Source organism: Schistocerca serialis, chromosome 3 (assembly GCF_023864345.2).
Source record: "Schistocerca serialis cubense isolate TAMUIC-IGC-003099 chromosome 3, iqSchSeri2.2, whole genome shotgun sequence".
Taxonomy (NCBI): Eukaryota; Metazoa; Arthropoda; class Insecta; order Orthoptera; family Acrididae; genus Schistocerca; species Schistocerca serialis.
In genome coordinates this window covers 869623546-869647296 of record NC_064640.1, presented here as the reverse complement: position 1 = coordinate 869647296, position 23751 = coordinate 869623546, and the positions used below count along the sequence as shown (strand labels likewise).

At 41.6% G+C, this 23751-nt stretch overlaps 1 protein-coding gene across 1 annotated transcript; it reads left to right on the top strand.

Annotated features, from left to right (window-relative positions):
- Positions 1-266: 266 nt before the first annotated feature.
- On the top strand, positions 267-19768 carry LOC126471279 (uncharacterized). The gene is made up of 3 exons (XM_050099398.1): positions 267-363; positions 10327-10668; positions 19758-19768. The coding sequence occupies exons 1-3, from the start codon at positions 267-269 to the stop codon at positions 19766-19768; spliced, it is 450 nt and encodes a 149-aa protein (XP_049955355.1).
- Positions 19769-23751: the final 3983 nt, after the last annotated feature.

The following is a 23751-nucleotide window of genomic DNA, read 5'->3' as shown; positions in this document are numbered from 1 at the left end:
AGTGACCTGCAAATTAGTTGCAGAAACATAGTTATGCACCACATTGGTGCAGAAAGTCTAACAGCTGAGTAGCGTTGCTGTAACCCTGCGTTGTGGTTGGATTATGAAAGATGTGGTTCCGAGAACTAGGCTTCTTAGATCAATCTGTGTAACATACGTAAGTGCGTGTTTAATGAATATAGTGTTGTTTGGACTTGTAAATATGTAATATGGTGAGCTAAATATTAGTGTACTGACATGAAGTTATCTTACAGATCGAGGGAGCAATGGACGACAGGAGAGAGAATGGAACAGTCCAGCGCAAAAAGAAACTGAGTCTTCGGGGCAACAAACTTAGAAAGAAACTTTCTAGTTATTCAGAGGGTAAGTTCACACTTATTCACCTAAGTGTTTCACCCACATTCTGCTGGTGGGTTTTTGAAGAATGTAATTTCCAAAGTGGAGATAGTGCATTCTTTTCGGTGAGACGTTCGTGCTAAGTTTGGTATTACGACAGTACAGAGTACAAAATACCATGCGAAAACTGTAACAGTTCCTTGCACTTAAACTTAGAAGTGAAAGGTGGTGCGATTTTGATGGAATTAGCGACGTGGTGCAGGGATTAATTGCACAGTCTCGAAGAACAAAGTCGAAACCACCTTCAATCCATAAATATTTAACGTTCTCGTAATATCCGTAAACAGACGAGTGCTACGATGTTTTCTTTCTAAACACCACTGAATTCCTTCCCCCGTGAGGTTTATGACCTTGTCCGTCGGATGTTACTCTAAACTCCTATTTTTAAAGAGTGAAATTTAACTTGTTTAAGTATATAATACTACAGCGTTTTTACAACGGTTAAAAAGGCCCTAAACTACAGTGATGAGAATAAATGTACTACTGCACATGTATTGCCCTTCCATGGAGTACTTCTCGTCAGTACCCCGTGGGCTAGTGCTAGTTCAACGCAGATTTGAGTGCTGCTGCCATTTAGAAAAAATTTAAAAATTCCAAAACGGGCAAATGTTTCTAATTATCTCGTTGCCTCAATTTATGGAAAGTGCGAAATCTAATTCAGCAGCACTGTACAGAGGACATAGTAATAATTGCACCACGTGCTCGTCGGCTTGTCTGGATTTGTGAAGTTCTACTGTACTCTAGAAATTAGATAGAATGATCGGACTGTGTGTATTCAGAAAGGGCCCGAATAGTAAATGTGTGCCCAAATTTAACTTTCCTTCCATGAAATTGCACATACATACGGTAGCTAAAGGAAATTTTCTTTAGGTAAGACATATGATCATGATGGCTGAAGAAACAGTTGCTGTGAACTTAATCATTTTTAAGCAAAAATAAAGAACTAAAACACCCAATTCTGTATTTCCCAAAAAAGAGAACATTAATAAAGCTGTAGAACAAGTGGCTACTCCATCAAAACACGTTTTCAAAAATTGTTAGATGCTAAAATATGTGCAGTAAAATGTGACTAATAGTCTTAGGATATCAATGTTTCTCAGAAAATGTTTCTAGGCAGTGATATTGCAAAATAGGTTTCATGTGACCAACTAAGTGTGCAAACTTGGTCAGGTTTTGGGTAGCACCATATTTTGGGAATATACTACATAAGAAAGTTGATGTGGATAGTTTCCACACTATGCATTCATGAAGTGTTAAACCTTTTCTGGCCAAACAAATGAATTTACACGTTATTTGGATGTAAACAACAAAGTAGAAACACACTATCTTCTACTTTCGTAGGTCACAGTACTGCTGAGGCTATAAAAGCGTTTTGTGATATACTGGACTTAGAAAAGTTATTTGACTAGTACTTAATTGCAAACTATTCAGTTTGATTCAAGGAAACTTAGACCTCAAACAGGTCCTTAATTTAGGTCACTGTGGCCTGCAGGTGTTGAATAATCCTTCTAAGAAGTGTTTAGAGGTTGGCTTTATACGCTTTGTTTACAGCACTTCCCTGGCTGTTCGAGGATTCCCCCTCACGTAGATGGGATTTATTAAAAATTTCAAACAGTAAGAAAATGCCATGTAATTTTTGTACACATAGGCAGTTTGAAAATATTCTGGCAGCAGAGAAGACATAACAAAAATGGCAGGATGTGAAACTTTGTTTCTGGTATGGGGGGAAACCAATTTAACAAACCAGGTTCAAAATTTTGTTAGTAGAAATAGCTGCCAAAGATAATCTGATAAGTGAAACTTAATTTTTTTCTTATCTGTTGCTGCTCTAGTAACCCCATTCTTGAAAAAGTATCAAAGTGTTAATGTAATGGACCTTTTTTGGCTGATCTAACGTAGATTGTTTAACTTTTTATAAATTTTGTAAGGATGCACAGATAAACTGATCTACACAAACATCCAAAATTTGATTTGGAAGATTAATCTATGCATACAGAACTTCATAATTGTCTTTTTAGGGAACTTGATAGCAAAAATTTACTTCCTGAGATTGATACTGTTAAGATCTGACACTCATTTTTTGATTTCATTAGTTACAAACTGATAAATCTCCAATGAATTCACTAATGGTCTGAGGATTATCTTTAGATCCAAGGCAAATGCCATTAAATTGCTTTTACTATTAAACTGAAATGAAATTGGTGATAACGGGTAAACAGATAATTTTCTCGTTAATGACAAGAGTCCAGTTGCATGAAATGTAGTTCGCGTTGCAGCGCCACCTCTTGAGGTGATTTTGTATTAGGCTTCAGTACTGGCATACGACGCTGTGTCGCATTATGCTTACTACCTGAGCCCCCATCTTACTTGCTCCTGTGAACGGGAATGTGTTACGCAGGTCTTGGTGCCTCTCGCGTCCATCTAGAAAAGGTAATGATTTTACTAATTTATATATCTGGTTTTTATCGAGTTTAACGAAGGCGATGTTGGCCTGATATATTAGACGATGCACTTCAGCTACACTGACTAAAGGATTCATCTAAGAAATACCAAATCAAGGTATTTGCTCTTTCAATAGTTGATCTGTTTATACTTATAGGTTATCAAAGTCTGCATAACACGATCACGATTCTTAAATAGATGTATTTGTTCTGTTTCCTATGTAGATAAACTGAGGATGCCTAAATAAGGCGAACTGCGTCGTTGAAGAATAAAAAACTAAAATTACAACCAAGACTGTTTTTAACCAATATAGTTGGCAGTACACTAGGCATATTAAATAGTTCACATAATAAACAACAATGTGCTGCATTAAAGATTAATCCACTATTATTCAATCTGAGTGTAAAGGGAAGCTCAGGTGTATCATAATTTTTACAAGTGAGAAAATTATACCTTCAGAACATCGTTTAAGAAATGGATGATAAAGATGCGTTAAAATTCTAGGCAATCGTCTCTTGACCCTTAGGGGGCTCAGGATTTAGTTGCTGGGTACAGGCTTGGCGACCCCAGGGTCCCTGAGCTGGGGACTAGGAAGTGCCACCAGTCCTCAGAATGAAATTGGTGATAACAGGTAAACAGATAATATTCTCGTTAATGACAAATGCCCAGTAGCATGATTTCTCAGGCTACACCCACTCCAGCGTCTTGTAATTGTGACGTGGATACCAAAATAGTGTCTTTTATGGTAACAAGTTGTGTTGGTACCGAATGCTAGAATTGATGCCCTCAACTTAAGAACAGCCTTAGAAAGTAGTTCAAATGATTGAGCAATGTATTATATCCAGAACAATTTTTACAGATCCTACTTTCCAGCAGCAGTTTCTTCGTTTGTAGTTGAATGGTTGACCTTTTACCTGATCCATCAACCACTGTAGTCTGTTTTATTCTAGTCAACTATTTGCTCTCCTCTTAAGTGTCATCTATTTTGTGTTATTGCAGTGTTCATTTTAGCTAAGTGCCCCTTGGTGTTACCTCCCTCTGGGTGCAGAGGTTACGCTTTTACTTTATAGTCCTTTTACAAGTATGTCTGTCTGGAACTGGGGACTGATGACCTCGATGTTTAACCCCCATCAAACCCCTAAACCAACCAATCGTCTTTTGGGAGATGATTCATAAACAAGTCTCTCACAGCTGTACACTCTACTAAGAGTACTGCCGATTCAGGTCAATTTAACTTGACTGTTTACACATATGCAAATCATTTTCACGTCTTTGATCCTTGATCAGTAGATAATCATTCAGTATGTATGTAACATTTCACGGGGTAAGTATAATCTTATAAATTTCAAAATTATGCCTTGATCTACTAATGGATATAGAAACAACAAGTTAATTCATCGTCAATCAGTAAAGAGCGTGTGGTGGTTAACTTGTAGTAATCGAATAAATTGTAGGAGTTAACAGGGTAAATCATACTATAGGTTGCATCTAGCTTTCGCCCAATTGATAGTAGGATCTGTAAAAATTGTTCTGGATATAATACACTGCTCAATCATTTGAACTACTTTCTAAGGCTGTTCTTAAGTTGAGGGCATCAATTCTAGCATTCGATAAACTATCAGTAATCCTTAACAAAAGTGTTAAAGTATGTGTGCACTTGCAGCATTTAATCCTTGGAATAGTTCTTGGATATTTGTGTTAGTTTCATTACAAATTATGTGGAAATGTGAGATAAATTGCTTTACAATCTGTTCAGTGAAAACTGTGGTTAGTAATGGTTTTCTGCATATTCTTTAATACGAAAACAGAGAGGTTAGTTGAATCTGCACAAGACTGTTGTTAAAGAGCTAATATTTTGCCTTTAACTTCCAGTGGATCTCTACTAGTTGAAGTACAAAATACAGTAAGGATACTCCCTCCAAAATCAAACCAGGCACGTTTACACCTAATTACAGTTGTATGTGACAAAAGCTTTAAGACAGTAAATCTCTTGTGAATACTTAGCAAATGCAGACTCTACCTGCATTTTGGCTGTGATCCAGTTATACCAAGATGTACCCATTTCCAGAATTGTATCATTACCCTCAACAGAACGAATTAGATCATTTTGCTTCGTTACAGAATTGAACTGCTGCTGGATTTCGCTCAGATTATACTTCAGGGCAAGTTTTATGTTACTTGTTGAAACTACCATGTCTGATTGTGGTTCAAACAAAACCTGTATTGTGGTATTATTACTACAGCATTAGTAGAGTATGCTATTATAGCAAATAGTTAATAATGAACATAAAATAGTTTCTTGTGGTAACCTGTGGAAGAAAAAGTTTTCACTTGTGCACTTCAGTACTAAATTTTCACTACCCAGTCACACAAGCACATTGCTGAAATACAAACGCTTTGCACTCTCACGCATTTCACTCGTTTACGCAGATTGTTGGGGTGTCTGGAACAGGATCGTTCAGAACGTAGTGATGCCTCGGCCTCGAAGTCTGGACTGCGTTCTCGCAGTTCTCGCTTCCTGGCTTTGAGAATAGCAAGTCTGCCTCTGTCGGTCCTCGTCTCGAGATACTACTGGAAAGCTACCCAGAAATGGCTTTACACGATTGACATGACAATCGAACGAAATGGCAGTTTGAGCTTAAGAGTGACTGGCGAAAACACCTCCAATATAGGATATGGTCCTTCCCAAAACGTCTTAAATTTTCTTACTTTTAACACCACATTGCTCAGATACAAAGTATCTCCAACCTGATACTGTGGCACTGCTGCGTGGCAGAAGTGTTGTCTTGCTTGCTGAAGAAAAGATTTATTTCGCTGTTTCACTCCCCCTTCATGCTTCCTTTAGTTTGCGTGTTAGATCCCTTACGTGTTGTTTGCTGATTCCGGCAGTCGATCAAGCAAAGTCCAAGGGTGAATGTGGTCTTCTTCCATAGACCATCGCATAAGGACTTAGGCCAGTTGAGCTGTGCATTTTGGCATTGTAACAACTTACCATCCCAATTGTGTTTGCTGCTCACATAATGGCTAACCATTTTAATAATTGTTCTGTGGACTCGCTCGACTCTTCAATTTCCATCAGGGTGTGCGGTGTACTCCTTAAGAGTTATTTGCATGAGCTTAAAAGTCTAAGTAATTCACTCATAAAATTCGTTCCTTGATCAATAATTATACTTAATGGTGATCCAAACTTAAGAATCCTTCTTCTGCAAAAACTCCAGCGATAGTCTCAGTGCTCTGACCAGGTAATGGTATCATGAGAAGGTATGTAGAGAAATGATCTAACATTGTCAATATGTATTTGTTTCTATCTTTAGTCTCAGGCAATGGTCCTACGACATCTAGTCTACATGTTCAAATGGTTCACTTGTCTCTGGCAGTTCTTGCAATGGTGCTCTTTTTCCTACATTATTCCATAATTTGCATCGTGGATCTACTTGAGCTGCCTTTAACTCTTCTCGACTTCTTGTAACACAAACCTTGGCTTTTCGGCTCATTACATCAGCATTCACATGTTGCTTACAAAGTCGGTGAATAACCTTAAATTGGTACTCGCTCAGTCTTAATGCCCATCATGTTAATCTGTAACTTGGATCCTTTAAGCTCAATAACCATTAAGTGCGACATGGTCTGTAATTACTGTAAGTTCTATTCCTGTTGAGAAACACTTTACGTGTTATACCAAGAACCAAACCACAAAGCTCCTTCTCAGTAGTATAATTACCTTCTGCTTTGTTCGTCTGGAAGCAAATTACATGTTCATGACCAACTTCTTGAGACAAGATTGCACCTGTGGCGAAACTGGATGCACCTGTTGAAATAATAAAAGGTTTACTGAAATCTGGCTAGGCTAACACTGGGGCTGTGGTTAGAGCAGTTTTAAGTTCATCCATTGCCGTTTTGCACTCTGTTGACAAATTAAATATGACTCCTTTCTTCAGTAGCTGTCACTGGACGTACTGTATTCGCATAACTGGCTATAAATCATCTGTAGAAATTTGACAATTCCAAGAATGATTGTAGTTCTTTCAAATTCTGTGGTTCAGGAAAATTCTTCACATCTTCAATTAATTTTGGATCAAGTCGAACACCTTCACCAGTTACAACATGACAAAGATAGTTAACTTTACTTTGTGCAGAATGACATTTATCTATTGATAAAGACAGGTTTGCACTTACACGCTCAAAAACAGCTTGTAGTCTCTCAGTATGCTGCTTCATGTTTTCACCAAAAATTATCAAGGTAAATATGTGCTTGTGTTGGGGTGAGCTCCCGTAAAACTGAATCCATCAGGTGTTGAAATGTAGCTGGAGCATTACGAAGTCCAAACGGCAAACGAAGATACTTGTATACTCCTGGTGCTGTTACAAATGAAGTTTTTGCTTGATCATCTGGATGCACTGTTAACTGGTTATAGCCCCTTGTTAGATCACATACTGAAAAAATTCATCTGTCCACGTAATCAAAAGTTTCCACCAAATTTGGTAAGGGGTAAATGTCAGGTGTGGTCACAGCAAAGATCGGTAATCAACACACAAATGGAACTGTGGTTCTCCAGAAATTGATTTCTTCTTTACAATTAAAACAGGCGGACACCACGGTGGGTCTGAAGGACCTGTTGGTTTTATAATTCATCTAAATCTAAATCACATTTAAATGCCTGGCAGAGGCTTCACCGAACCACCTTCACAATTCACTATTATTCCAATCTCTTACAGCTCGCGGAAATAATGAACACCTATATCTTTCCGTAAGAGCTCTGCTTTCCCTATTTTATCGTGGTGATCGTTCCTCCCTATGTAGGTCTGTGTCGACAAAACATTTTCGCATTCGGAGGAGTAAGTTGGTGATTGTAATTTCGTGAGAAGATTCCATCGCAATGAAAAACGCCTTTCTTTTAGCGATTGCCAGCCCAAATCCTGTATCACTTCTGTGACTCTCCTCCATATTTCGCGATAATACAAAACGTGCTGTCTTTCTTCGAACTTCTTCGATGTACTCCGTCAGTCCTATATGGTAAGGGTTCCACACCGCACAGCAGTATTCTAAAAGAGGACGGACGAGCGTAGTGTAAGCAGTCTCCTTCGTAGGTCTGCTACATTTAAGTGTCCTGCCAATGAAATGCAGTCTTCGGTTAGCCTGCCTCACAGCATTTTGTGTTCCTTCCAATTTAAGTTGTTCATAATTGTAATAACTAGATATTTAGTTGAATTTACGGCTTTTAGATTACTGACTTATCGTGGAACCGAAGTTTGAGTTCCTTTTAGCACTCATGTGGATGACCTCACACATTTCGTTATTTCGGGTCATCCATTCAGATATCTTTTCTAAATCGTTTTGCAGTTTGGTCTCATCTTCTGATGACTTCATTAGTCGATAAACAGCGTCATCAGCAAACATCATAAGGCGGCTGCTCAAATTGTCTCCCAAATCGTTTATATAGATTAGGAACAACAAAGGGCCTACAATACAACCTTGGGGAACGCCAGAAATCACTTCTGTTTTACTCGATGACTTGCCGTCAATTATTACGAACTGTGACATCTGACAGAAAATCACAAATCCAGTCACATAACTGAGACGATATGCCATAAGCATGCAATTTGACTAAGAGTCGCTTGTGTGGTACCGTGTCAAAAGCCTTCCGGAAATCCAGAAATACGGAATCGGTCTGACATCCCTTGTCAATAGCACTCACCACTTCATGTGAACGAAGAGATAGTTCTTTCACAGGAACGATGTTTCGTAAACCCATGTTCACTGTGTCAATAGGCAGTTTTCTTAGAGATAATTTATAATGTTCGATCACAATGTTACAAAATCCTGCTGCATATCGAAGTTACCGATATGAGCCTGTGATTTAGTGGCTTACTCCTACCTTTCTTGAATATTGGTGTGACCTGTGCAACTTTCCGGTTTTTGGGTACGGATCTTTCGTCGAGCGAACGGTTGTGTACGAGAAGTATGGAGCTAATGCATCAGCATACTCCGAAAGGAACGTAATTGGTATACAGTCTGGACCAGAAGACTTGCTTTTATTAAGTGATTAGAGTTGCTTCACTACTCCGATGATATTTACTTCTACGTTACTCATGTTAGCAGTTGTTCTCGATACGAATTCTGGAATAATTACTTCGTCTTTTGTGAAGGCATTTCGGAGCGCTGTTTTAGTAACTCTGCTTTGGCCGCACTGTCTTAGATAGTATCTCCATTGCTATCGAGCAGAGAAGGCATTGTTTCTTGGCGCTAACATACTTCACATACGACCAGAATCTCTTTGGCTTTTCTGCCAGGCGTCGAGACAGTTTGGTTGTCGAAGCTTTTTTAAGCATCTCGCATTGAAGTCCGCTCTAAATTTCGAGCTTCTGTAAAAGACCGCCAATCTTGGGATTTTGCGTCTGTTTAAATTTGGCATGTTTCTTTCGTTGTTTCTGCAACAGTGCTATAACCAGTTTTGTGTACCAAGGAAGATCAGCTCCGTCGTTTATTTGGTATAAATCTCTCAATTGTTGCCGATACTATTTCTTTGAATTTAAGCCAGATATGGTCTACACTTAAATTATTAATTTGGAATGAGCGGAGATTCCCTCAGGAAAGCGTCAAGTGAGTTTTTATCTGCTTTTTTGAATAGGTATATCTCGCTACCACAACCCTGTGTTCACTAATCCTCAAATCGGTTTTGATGCTCGTTCTTAAATCAGGATTATTTGTTGCTAAGAGATAAAGTGCGTGTTCACAACCGTCTACTATTCGCGTGGGCTCGTGAACTAACTGCTCGAAATGATTTTCAGATAATGCATTTAGCATAATTTCGGATGATATTTTATGCGTACCTCCGGAATTGAACATGTATTTTCGCCATTCAGCAACTGTATCATCTGAACTGGGAGGTCGGTAAAAGGGTCCAATTATTTCATTCCGTGGCCAACAATGATCTCTGCCCATACTAACTCACAGGAAGTATCTACTTAAATTTCGCGACAAATTAAACTACGTCTGACAGCAACAAACACGCCACCGCTAACCGTGTTTAGGCTATCCTTTCGGAACACCGGCTTCTAATTGTTCTTCAACCATGTCTTCAACCAACTCTTTGACTGAATGGTATACGGTAAGGGTTCTGTGTGATTGTGACTACATTCCCTGTATGAATACAATGCTGAACCAAATGAGTGACAGATAAATTTCCACGTTCTCGGAATAAATCTGCATACTCCAACAAAACAGGCGCTGAATTCATCAGCTGTCAGATTCTACCTTCTTCCAAATCTTGCTCTTCAGTTCATTATTAACTTTGTCTCCTCGTTACAATTTTGCGGTACTGTTACAGAAATGTTTATAACTGAATTATTTGTTACTTCGTCTGGCATCTGTATTAAGTCACTCTTACGCTCGACACTCACCATTGTAGCGACACCTACACTTCTAGCAACATAACAATTCATTGTATTCAATAACTCACTTTTCTCACATCTGTATATCTGTGTCAGATACGTCCCCGTCTTCGTCTGCGACTGATGAAACGAGCACGTCACTGAGCAGCTGCGACACGAGCGGCTGCAGCGCATCTGACACCAGCAGCTACAGTACGTCAGACACCAGCTACTCCAGCGAAGACAGCTCCACTTCAAACAACAGCACTACCTCCAGCGGCGGCTCATCTTCCAGTAGCTCCGCAATAAGTTCCACTGAAGACAGTACCTCAACTGCTTCCAGTTCCTCCGTCCAAGACGCCAACACGGAATCCTCATCGAGCGAAGATTCTTCAGCCCAGATACTTGCTGACAAAACTGCTAAATTGCGTGTTTGGACGTCAACAGATTCTGATGAAGGTAAGACTGCTACTTCTCCATAAAACGCTTAAAATTTGTATAGCCAAACTAATCAAACCGCGTATTTTTCCTTAGAAAAAAAGTTCGTCCATCACTCAATTTTAACAGTTGTACCGCGAAAGTTGTCAAGTTGAAAGTTTAAAAATTTCTGCTTTTTATGTAGTTTTCGTGGAGACATTTCCATTTCTTTCAGATTTCATTGCAATAGAATTGGAAAAAGTACTGAATTTCTCACACTATATAAAAAATCGCGGCAGGAGTCACTCTTGCCGCTTGGTTTCTCCACATACCTATGGCGCCTGAAAGTACCGATCATCAGCAGTTATGATGCACGTGACTGACGTATGGCCATAACGCATGTTGGAGCCTAAAGTTGTAGGTTCAAATACAGGTATTGAAAATGGCTAGTAAAATCCGACAAGGAATTAGTGAAATGCTTCGAACCATTTGCAGCTAGTTTCAGAACTAGATTTACGGTGTCCAAAGTAGACATGAGTAGTGCTATGTCAGACCCTGCTAAATAAAGTGAAAGTAATTCTGATAAATCAGGAGAAATTACACCAATGACAATCCCAGCACTACGAAACCTCCATCAGATTTCATTCCGGGTGGCTCAACATTATATAGATCAGAGGAAGACAAGAAGGTGTCAGTGAACATGTTTTGTGGGCAATTCGTAGAGTGACAGTAGGTGACTTTAGGTTTTTATTCACCAGGAATACGGCAAAAGCAAAGTTCTAAATCAGACAGGAGGAAAGACGCCACTTGCTAAGAGAAGCATAAAATCACAGAACTGCTATATCTTGGCTGCTGTTCTGGAATAACACGCTACAATATAGAAATATGTCCAAACTAAAGCCCATAGTCAACTTTTAAAGTATTTCTTCCTGAAGTAGATGCAATTATTGCAGTTTAATATGCTCGATGCTTCGTCATTCAGGGATGGAAATTTGTGTCCTACACTCAAAGCTGTGTATTACATCTCTAGCGATGTAATGGGAGGAGATTTGGTGATATGAAAATTTTAGTTTTCTCTCAAAGAGATAAGGTCAGTGTCAAGACAAGTTTGCTTCGCTATATCACAATTTCATTTGCAGTTTCCTGCTTTACCGTGTGGAACGAAATACCAGAATTGAACACAGCTTTACCACTACGGTCAGATGCCGATTTACATGGATGGGAAGAGAAATTTGGCACGCATTTCGGTTAGCAGCGAATATGAACCAAATATATGTTAAAAACAAGGAAATGCCTAGAAAACGTTGATCAGCATCAAAACTACTTAGTTTCCATGAAGCTTTTAAGATATTGTTTAAAAAGTGGTAGGAGTGAAATTTCTTACTCTTTGCACCTAGCCGAAATGAGTCAGAATAAGCCTACTGGTGCAGTGAATCGTTCAGATATTAGTAATGTCAAAAGCATCTCTTCATGAAACTCACCAAGGATGGTGAGAAGACATTGTCGATTTATGAAGGCAAGGAAATGAGAATATTATCCTCAGTAAGTCATTCCAATGTAGAAATTGGGAATGATTGCAAGTCTTGCAGAAGCTGTAGAATTCAATACTGCAACAAAATACGGATATACTAAACGAGTTGGCTGGAAAACATTCTATGATAGTAGCTTTGTGATGGCTACCAAAATTGACGATGTATTATTTCGCTGGAATAAATTCCTGGATTCTTCAGAGAAGTCAGAGTGAAAATTTATCTGTAAGCAGTTAATGCAGAATTTCAGTGATGGACATAAACACGTGACAAACGGTGGCGCAAAATTTCCTGTAAACAGCAGTAGGTCAAATAAAAAGTGTAAAACCCCCCAGGGGTCCACAACTCTTTTGTGGATACGTGCGTAGCGAGCACGGGACCCCGAGCTAATGTGGCCCTCCTTCCTTTCAGGGCTGCATACCCTCCCTTTCCGCATCCTTCCCTGTCCCCCATCTTCGCCCCCCTCACCCCTGGCTCTTTCCTTCCCTTTCTCCCCCTCTGGGAGTATGGTTTGTGCCTACGTCTGGAGACGGACGCTCGAAACTGTTACAAATTTCTTGCTTTCTACACTTGCAAGTCTTCGTCCTTCCTCTGTCCTCTTTTCCTTCCCTCTTCTCTTTGCCCTTTTCTCCGCTGCGGTGTTTGAGACCCCTCTTCTTTCCTTTCCCTTTCTCATTTTCCTCCCTGTGCGTGTCTGAAGGTCGACCCACGCACTTCCATGCGTAGCCGGTGACGGGGTAACGCGTAATTCCCCGCCCCGGGTAGACAGGTAGGACACGTACATACCCCCTGGTAATGGCCAGGCCCAGGGAGGGGTGATTACCCGAGCTGATACCTTCCGAAAGTGCCGATTGGTCCCTCCGTCCGTTTGTTGGGAGGTGTGACCTGAGGTGTGAACAATCACCTAAGGCGGGAGTGCCCTCAGAGAGGGCCCCCACAAGGGAGGAGCGCGCCATTGGAGACGCCAGTAATCACGGGGGATTCTTCCACATTGGGTTCCTCACCTTCCACTATGTCTGCTCATAAGCGTAAGTTCACTGAGTCTCAGCCACAGACAGTTCTTCCATCGTTGCCACAGTTCCTTGTTGTTTCTCGGTCTGACGAAGGTCACGACTTCTCCACAGTCAACCCTTTCATTATTCAGAAAGGTGTCGACGCAATTGCGGGTCCTGTAAAGTCTTGTTCCAGATTACGGAACGGCACCCTGTTGTTAGAAACACACAGTGCCCTCCAGGCTCAAAAATTGCTGCGTACTTCTCTGCTCCACACCTTCCCTGTCCGGGTGGAACCGCACCGTACCTTAAATTCCTCGCGTGGAGTCGTTTATACGCGCTCCCTCGATGGATTGTCTGACGAAGAAATTCAGCACTATCTGTCTGACCAGGGCGTCACAGCTGTTCATCGGGTTATGAAAAGGGTTGATTCGAACATCATTCCAACCCGCACTGTCTTCTTGACATTTGACAAAGTTCAACTCCCTTCAAAAATCAAAGCAGGCTATGAGATAATTTCCATTCGCCCTTATGTCCCAAACCCTACGCATTGCTATCGATGTCAGCGGTTCAACCACACCAGCCAGTCCTGTTCCAATCCGGCCAAATGTGTTACGTGTGGCAGGGATGCCCATGAGGGTGCTTGTCCACCTCCATCCCCTCGCTGCATCAACTGTATGGGTGACCACGCTGCTTCCTCTCGAGATTGCCCTGTTTTTAAGGACGAAAAGCTGATCCAGGAAATAAGGGTGAAGGAAAAGGTGTCGACCTTTGCTGCTCGAAAGTTACTCGCCAGTCGACAGCCCACCGTGCCTCAGGAAGGTAAATACAGCGCTGTCCTTGCTTCTCCTCGACCAACAAAGGAGGCGGCCACGCAGACTTGCGACTTCACCTTTAGTACCACGGTCGTCAGATCGGCCAGCGCAAAGATCGCCCGTTCAACCTCACCCCTTTCGCCTGCCCACTCTATGGCTCACCCTTCGTCGGGTTCTGTTAAATCTCGAGCCCAAAAGTCAGACGCCAAGTCTTCGAAAAAAGAGCATTCTCGTGAAGAGTTTTTACGTACCGCAACTTCACAACCATCGGTTCCTCCTTCATCTAAACATCATACTTCTAAGAAGGCTACGAAGAAACACAGTTCCTCTCCTTCTCCGCCAAGGCGTGTCCCATCTACAGCACCACCTGGCGGAAATCGCCCTCGGCCATCTTCTGTGTCGCCGAGGCGCACTGCTGGTGGCCGGTCAACTGGCCGATCGTTGGTGGCAGGAGCTGCTCCTGACCAACCTATGGATCAGGATCTTCTGCCATTCCATGCTGTCGGTCGCAAGCTCTGAGCAGTCGAGTTGACAGCGACCTTGGTCACGTTCCTCCATTTTCTGTTCACCCTATGTCCATTATCCACTGGAATATCCGCGGTATTCAAGCCAATCTGGATGAATTGTCGATCCTCTTACGATCCTACTCGCCGGTCATCTTCTGTCTTCAGGAAACAAAGCTGCGTCCCCATGACTGCTTTGTTCTCCCTCATTTTCAGTCCGTCCGATATGATCTCCCCTCTGTTGAAGGCACTCCAGCACATGGAGGACTCATGATTCTTCTCCATGAAACTCTCCATTATCACCCAATCCATTTAAACACTTCCTTCCAAGCTGTCGCCGTCCGTCTTTCCCTTTCCGGATACGCGTTCTCTCTTTGTACGGTATACATTCCATTGTCTACACCAATGGCACGAGCTGATCTCCTTCATCTTCTTGATCAGCTTCCACCCCCCTATTTGCTGGTTGGGGACTTCAATGCCCACCATCCGCTTTGGGGATCTCCACATCCTTGTCCACGTGGCTCACTATTGCTAGACGTCTTCCACCTAGCGGATCTAGTCTGCCTCAACACTGGGGTCCCCACATTTTTGTCGGCCTCCACGACAAATTTATCTCATTTGGACCTCGCGGTCGGTACTGTTCCGCTAGCTCGGCGCTTCGAATGGTTCGCCCTTGATGATACACACTCGAGTGACCACTTTCCATGTGTTCTTAGACTGCAGCCTCAACTGCCATATATGCGCTAGCGACGCTGGAAGTTTGCCCAAGCCGATTGGACACTTTTTTCGTCTCTAGCGACATTCGATGACCGTCGCTTTCCCAGCGTCGACGATGAGGTCACCCATTTTACCGACGTTATTCTCACAGCTGCGGAACGTTCAATACCACGCACCTTCGAATTGCCCCGGCGCCCCCAGTTCCTTGGTGGAACGAGGCATGCCGTGACGCAATACGTGAGCGGCGACGTGCTCTTCGCATTTTCCGTCACCATCCAACTTTGGCCAACTGTATCCGATATAAGCAGCTCCGTGCGCGATGCCGTCGCGTCATCCGCGATAGCAAGAAGGCAAGCTGGAAATTCTTTATTAGCTCATTTAACACCTTCACTCCCTCCTCGGAAGTTTGGAGTCGGCTTCGACGGTTCTCAGGCGCGCCTAGTTTCTCCCCGGTCTCTGGGCTCACTGTCGCGCATGATACCTTAGTGGACCCCGTCGCAATTTCTAACTCATTGGGTCAGCACTTTGCTGAGATTTCGAGCTCTTCAAATCACCCGCCAGCGTTTCTCCCGAAGAAACGTGCAGCGGAAGTGCGACATCTTGCTTTCTCCTCTCAAAATCACGAAAGCTACAATACTGTTTTCTCCATGCGGGAACTCCGACATGCCCTCTCTTCTTCTCGCTCCTCCGCCCCAGGACCGGATGGTATCCATGTCCAAATGTTGCTGCATTTATCAACCCATAGCCTGCGTTACCTCCTTCGCCTATATAATCGAATTTGGACCGACAGTACCTTTCCCAGGCGATGGCGGGAAGCTATTGTCGTTCCCGTTCCGAAACCTGGAAAGGACAAACATCTCCCCTCTAGCTATCGCCCCATTTCTCTCACGAGTAGTGTCTGTAAGGTTTTGGAGCGTATGGTGAATTACCGTTTAGCTTGGTGGCTGGAATCCCGCAGTCTTTTAACACCAGCCCAATGCGGATTCCGAAAGCATCGTTCTGCCGTTGACCATCTTGTTGCTCTCTCCACTTATATCATGAACAATTTTCTCCGGAAACGCCAAACGGTAGCAATATTTTTTGATCTGGAGAGAGCATACGATACCTGTTGGAGGACAGGCATCCTCCGCGCACTGTTCTCTTGGGGCTTTCGAGGCCGGCTGCCCCTTTTCTTCGCGAATTTATGGCAGAGCGCACATTTAGGGTACCCTGTTTTCTCCCAAGAAAACAGGGTACCCCAGGGCTCAGTGCTGAGTGTTGTACTGTTTGCCATTGCCATCAATCCAATTATGGATTGTCTCCTTCCTGATGTCTCGAGCTCCCTCTTTGTGGACGATTTTGCGATCTACTACAGCTCTCAACGGACCAGCCTTCTTGAACGACGTCTTCAAGGATGTCTCGATCGCCTCCACTCTTGGAGCATCGAAACCGGCTTCCGTTTTGCTCCCAGTAAGACCGTTTGTGTTAATTTTTGGCGATGCAAGGAGTTTCTTCCGCCCTCCTTACATCTAGGTCCTGTCCACCTTCCGTTTTCAAACGTCGCTAAATTCTTGGGTCTTATGTTTGACAAAACTGTGCTGGTCCTCCCACGTTTCCTATCTTTCGGCTCGCTGTCTGCGATCCCTCAACACCCTCCGTGTCCTGAGTGGTACCTCCTGGGGAGCGGACCGAGTGGTCCTTCTCCGCCTCTATCGCGCCTTAGTGCGCTCGAAATTGGACTATGGAAGCATAGTCTACCCCTCTGCTCGGCCATCTATTCTTCGGCGTCTCGACTCTATACACCACCGTGGATTACGTTTGGTGTCTGGAGCTTTTTACACCAGCCCTGTGGAAAGCCTTTATACTGAGACTGCTGAACCTCCACTGTCCAATCGGCGAGCAGTCCTTCTGAGTCGTTATGCTAGCCATCTCTCTTCCATGCCTGCTAATCCAGCCCATGACCTTTTTTTCGACGCCTCCTTTGATGTAGGGTATGCAGGCTGCCCCTCCTCCCTACTACCACCGGGAGTCCGCTTCTGTCAACTGCTCCATTCTCTTTCCTTCTGCTTTCCTAAAACCTTCTTGACACCTTGGGGTACAGCACCGCCTTGGCTCCGTCCCCGGATCTGCCTGCTCCGTGACCTTTGTCGATTTCCCAAGGATGGTACCCCTTCACTTGTTTATCGTCGGGCATTTGCTGCTCTATGTGCACAAATGACGGACGCCACATTTATTTACACCGACGACTCGAAAACATCGTTAGGTGTAGGGAGTGCCTATATTGTTGGCGACACCCCAAATCACTTTCGGCTTCCCAACCAGTGTTCGGTTTATACTGCGGAGCTTTACACTGTCCTCCAGGCTGTCCACTACATCCGCCGCCATCAGCAGATACAGTATGTTATCTGCTCAGATTCTCTCAGCTATCTCCTCAGTCTCCAAGCTCTTTATCCTGTGCACCCTCTGGTCCACCGGATTCAGGACTGTCTGCGCTTGCTCCACCTGGGGGGTGTCTCGGTGGCGTTCCTCTGGCTCCCGGGACACGTTGGTATCTGTGGAAATGAGGTGGCCGATATTGCAGCCAAGGCTGCAGTCTCTCTTCCTCGGCCAGCTATTCAATCGATTCCCTTCGCCGATCTACGGAGCGTTTCATGTCGACATGTTGTTCATTTATGGCACACGCATTGGTCGACACTTACCCGTAATAAATTGCGGGACGTGAAAGCTCTTCCTTGTGCTTGGACCACCTCCTCCCGAACGCGTCGTCGGGGGAGGTAATTTTAACTAGACTCCGGATAGGGCACTGTCTTTTTAGCCATCGACATCTTTTAAGCGGCGATCCTCCACCACTCTGCCCCCACTGCTTTCAGCTGTGGACGGTAAGACACCTTTTGAGTGCCCCTATTTTAACCCTTTACGCTCCCGTCTACAGCTATCGCCTGATATATCGTCGATTTTAGCAGATGACACGCGCTCAGCCGACCGCGTTCTCAAGTTTATTAGTGCCAGTGAAATGGCGTCAGTCATTTGAAGCTTTTTTGGGGACAACCAACCCCTTTCTGTAGTGGGTTTTTAAGCCTTCCTTCTGCTATTAGTTTCTCCAATTTTATGACTTTCGTTCCCATTGCTGCTGGTTTTCGGTTTTTTACTGTTTCCTAAGTCACGGACGGGGCGCTAATGACCATAGCAGTTTTGCGCCCTAAAATCAAAACAAAAAAAAGTGTAAAATGTACATTCCAGTTCAGTAAGTTAAAGCTCAACAAGACGATTGGTGTGACACCTGTAAGAAATCTAATTGTGGAAAATGGAAGAAAGTAATCGTGGAACAACGTAGTTCGCTTTCAGAACACCTGATAAGTTTTGCTTTTTACAGTAGTCTTAAACCAAAATAAAGGCAATCACTAGTACCTACAAATGAAAAAAGTAGAAAACTTCAGTTCGAATGTTCTTTCCATGAAGTTTCGACCATATATCATAAAATGGCATAGCTCTGCTAATTTTGGTCAAACTGCCTGCTGCCTCGGTTTTAGATGTGTAAATCATTTCTAGCGTTAAAATATTTCAGATGTGATGCTCTTTTCTTCAGTAACTTAGTATTTAGTTGGATGCAGTAGCTCTTGTAATTATTTTTGTGGAAAAGTACATTCAATACTGGCCAGCTATACAGTGAAGATAAATTCCTCTTTGTGGAAAGCAATTTACCTTTGTAACATACTTAATACCTTAATTTGCTGAGTAATATCTTTGGTTTTCAAAGATATCCTATTGATTAAACGAAGTATTGGGTTTTTCAGTAAAACTTAGACTAGTAGGAAAATGGTTAGAGGACAAACAATGCTATTATTTGTTCCCATTAGTTTTATGTGCAGTGTATTTAGCATATGCAAAACATCGACTGCAAACTAGGAAACATCTGTTCCCATTGTTTACGTAGTCTTTAAACGACAACCACTTGATTCTCTTCTTTACAAGCACATAAGCTCAGATTTCATGACTGCACCACATAATAGTAAAAAGACTTGTATGGTCGAAGGCACAAGTGTTGCTGAATACAGCCAGTAATGTCTCCATTAACGTTTTCATCTTGTGGATGGTTCAATCACAATCTTTATAATTCTAACCGTCAGTGATTTGCATTATGAAAAGTTTTTGATAGTTTCCAATCTTCCCTATTGAGAGACTAACAAGACAGTAGTCTATTGTTGACTTTTGCATTTATTCTGAGTAAATATGTTCAGGCTGATGCATTTTCCTTTTTAGAGTAATACCTCACTTTTGTATAGTTGTAAACTCACACGCTGACATGTGTCGCTTCATACCAGTTGGAGTGTTGTATCTGATAACACTGTTCCATCATACTACTCGCCCTTGATTTTGTACCTCTTAGATCTTCTCATGGAACAGTCTTGTTTCCTTGTTCAAACATACTTTGTCCTCTGACAGTTGTGTGCATCACTGTTTACATTTTTGAAGCTTCTTGAGTTGCAGGTTCAGAGATGCACCTTCATCTTTGTAGCTGAGAATAGTGTAGCATTCTCTGCAGCCACTGTTTAAGCTGCATATAAAAAGTATTAAAGAAATTTCATCTTTTTGCAGGTGAGGACTAAACAGTAACCGAAAGGAATTGGATCTACTGCAATGCAGCATTTCTTGGTGCTGTCTACTGAATCCACAAAACCTGTTTAAATTTGTACTGAGATAAAAATTGGATGTAAAAATGTTCTCACTTCTTGAAAGTTTTGTAATAGATCAAAATCTTTAGATTTCTAGAGTACTCTTTAATATATAAGCTGTACATTTTTAGTTTCCTTGCTGACACTCTAAATTTTAATGTAATTCCTGATGTTAAAACGACTCTTTGGTATTAGGGGAAGGTTCAGTGTTAATAAGTGCCTGGAAAAATTTAATATTTTAAAGGAAAAGAATATCTTGGTTTGTGGAGACTAAAAATATATTTGAAAATGTCATTTTCTGTTAGTACCATTTGTGTATTGTGTATGTGGACACACACACACACACACACACACACACACACACACACACACACACACACACACACACACACACACACACACACACACACACATAAAGTATTGGATTTGGGATTTATAACTTGAAACAGTTTCTATTTGTAACTTAAATCTTATGGCAAAGATACAGAAAGCAATAAACCAATAAAGTAATATATAAATTTGTGTGTTGCCTTTCAGTGATGCAGATCAGTCAGAGGGATAAAAAGTTAGACATTTTTGAAATACATGGCATATGTTGTCTTAACACAGGCCAGCTATAACTTAGTCCCTAGTGCAAAGAGAACACATTATTTATGGAGATGGAAGTAATTGATTAATGTAAGCAACTGCACATGCTTGTAGCAGATTACAGCAAAAGGGACACAATTTTGAAAATTTAGTCTCTTGAAAACCTTAAAGTATGGGAACATTAGTTGGACAGCTAAAGCGTTTAGTTAAAATCAGAATCGTCACAGCAAGGCAAGGTCTGAGGAGTACAGTGATGTCGAATTCTGTGTGTACCATTAAATTCGAAAGATTTAATGTTGACATAGATGGGTCTACTAGATACTGTAACTGGTGCTGGCTACCGGAATAACTACCAGCCATTAATGCAATGTAGATTTTATCACCCCAGCGGAGGAAATTGGTGTAAAACATTTATTGAACTGAGTAGTCAAACAGCAAAGAAAGTTATTGTAGACGTGTTCTCGTACTAGATTTCTCGTAAAAGGCACTTCAGATCTCTGTGAATGGACATGTGAAATTTGTGTGAAAAACCTGGCAGTGAAAAGTATTGTGGTTAAATATATTTGGTTTGAAATTAGTGATATTTAAATTAGTGATATTTCACATAGGCATAACTGTCAATATTAAAATTAGTGATGGAAGTGAAATTAGCAGTGTGACAATCTATTGCATTTCTTCTAGTAAATTTACATAGATCTGAAATGTTCAGAACTGCTAGCAACAATTGCAGGTCATAAATTTCCTAGTGCTAGAGGTTGAGGTAAGATAATGTCCAATCTAGTGCTGCATACTTTCTATAAACTATTTGACAGGAAAATCTGGCAAAGACAAAGGCTCTACCTAAGGAAAACTGTAGTATTGTAATACTACTCCATCAAATGCAATCCTGATTACATGAACAAAGTTTTCCAAGCACGGTGCACCCATATGGATAATTTATAAGCTTGCATAATACAAAGAGTTATTGTCTAATCCTGAAAACCAGATAGGTATCACCATCAGTCAGTGATAGATTACTATCGATAACAGTACTGTCAACACTAAAGAATGGAAATCCATAACTGAATTTTGGAATGAATAAAAACTTAAACTTAAATGTAACACTTCAGTTTTTCACAACCTATGAGAAACAAGAAATACCCGATGTCGAACAGAAATATACTAAGATAAATTACCGAACACTATAACTGAAAGTGAGCTGAAAACACTACAGAAATGAATCGTTTCTTGATGTATTCTTCAATAAGAAGCTATTATGTAAGATTAACTGTTGTCAAGCAGGAAGATGTTAAATATGTCCTGAGGTCAGTTCATTTTCTCCACATTACCTGCAGTTTCTGTGTATTTTCTGTAAAAGATACCATGTAGCTCTCAACCATTATTGTAAACAAACATCGCAGAAAGATTTCTCAACCTTGCAATTACTGTTATCAGGTCATCGTTCAGCTGAGAGGAATACTCAGTTTGGGATGAGATATTCCGAGCTGCATCTAAGAGTAGTGATAGGCAACGTTTGTCCTTAAATATTCATTGTTCTGATCGCAATTTGCCCAGAGGTCACAGAGTAATAACTGCAAAAGTACACAAGTGTCTCTGGTCTATTTGCTACCCAAAACTCTTCCTTCAAGTGCACAAACAAGAAATGTTCTGCACAGGTCAAAAGGTAAGTCCACTGGGAGATTTCACTGACATTATTCAATATAAAAGGAACTAGTTTGAACTATCACTGTAGCTGCATATTGCAATGAATGAACGAGGGAGATACTGGCTGAGAATTGTAGAGCAATACCGTATGTACCAACAAGTTTTCTGTAAACACTGGGCCGGCCGGTGTGGCCATGCTGTTCCAGGCACTTCAGTCTGGAACCGCGCGACCGCTACAGCCGCAGGTTCGAATCCTGCCTCGGGAATGGATGTGTGAGATGTCCTTAGGTTAGTTAGGTTTAAGTAGTTCTAAGTTCTAGGGGACTGATGACCACAGATGTTACGTCCCATAGTGCTCAGAGCCATTTTTTGACAGTTATGGCAACGCTTAAATCCTTTGTAAAGAGGTACTGCAAACTGTTTACTAAAAGGAATATACTGGTCAATCTGACCGGTGAGCATTGTTTAACGTGTTATTAAATAGTGTTTTAATTTACATTTATTTTTAGACATTTAATGTGCCTTGATGGTCCATAATTTCTGTAAAAGACAAACGTCTATTAAAAACCTGAAAGTATTATGAACACTTACCGTAAAGGTAAAAATTTTATACAAGTATGGTGGCAAAACTATCGGGGGAAGACAAAGAAGGAAAGGTCTTACACTGTGCCAAATGCACTAGTCACAGTTGACGAACACAAACTCCCTGAAAATGAGCTACAGCTACTTAATTTGGAGGTGATATTCTGGACCAGACGTCTCATCTGTAAAATGTCATTTGGCTGACACAGGCCTATGGACGTGTTCAACGTCCTAGACTTTGTTGGAATCAATATGTGGATCCTTCAGGCACACAACAGGAGAGAGTTAGCTGGAGAAAGTTTTCAAATTACTCTCCTGTGTGTAGCATCAAGGAAAAGACATGTTCATTGCGAACTCTGATACAAGTAAGGTACCAGTATGGAGACCTTCCCTATATAATGCAAAAGTTCGAGAACTGAATCTGTGTGTGCAGTGCAAGAAATTGTGGTCCATGTGCTGGAAGTATGCAGCACGTGTGCACAGTGTGTTAAAAGGTGGTGGCTTTGACTGAAGATGTCACTTATTTTGGCGTTATTACTACAGCAGTTACAATTTTTCGTACTAAGTGTTTGACCTGTTCGGGGTTTTGACTGAGTAAAAGACCTACAGATCAAAATAAGTTTGCGTTTCTAAGGTCAGTTTAAATTTATTCCATATTTACAATGTGTTCCCTACTTCGAATTTTATTTAGTTAAATATACTTTCTATATAATTTTTAAGCTTAACTCATTTGTATAATAAGCATAATGCGTTACTAACCTATAGGCAAAGTACTGAAGTAAATTAAGTAAAACGGAAAACAAAGAAAAACTTGACCGGTTAAAATGACTGGTAGTGGTCCTCGAAGGTAGCTCGCTATTGCCGGTTCTGCTAGTGTTATCTGCTTGCAAATGCCCACAATTGCTTCAAGAAAATGTTGCAGCGAAAGAATGCGATAAAAATGTTAGCTTGGCTTAGGATGTACTGTCGGGCTTAGAAGTACTGGAAAGGAACTGAACCCCATTACACGTAGTTTTCTTGCAGCCCAAATAAGTTCAATGGAGGTCCTCTTATATCTCAGTATATCTGTTAGAATATACAGTAGGGATACAGGAGATATCTAG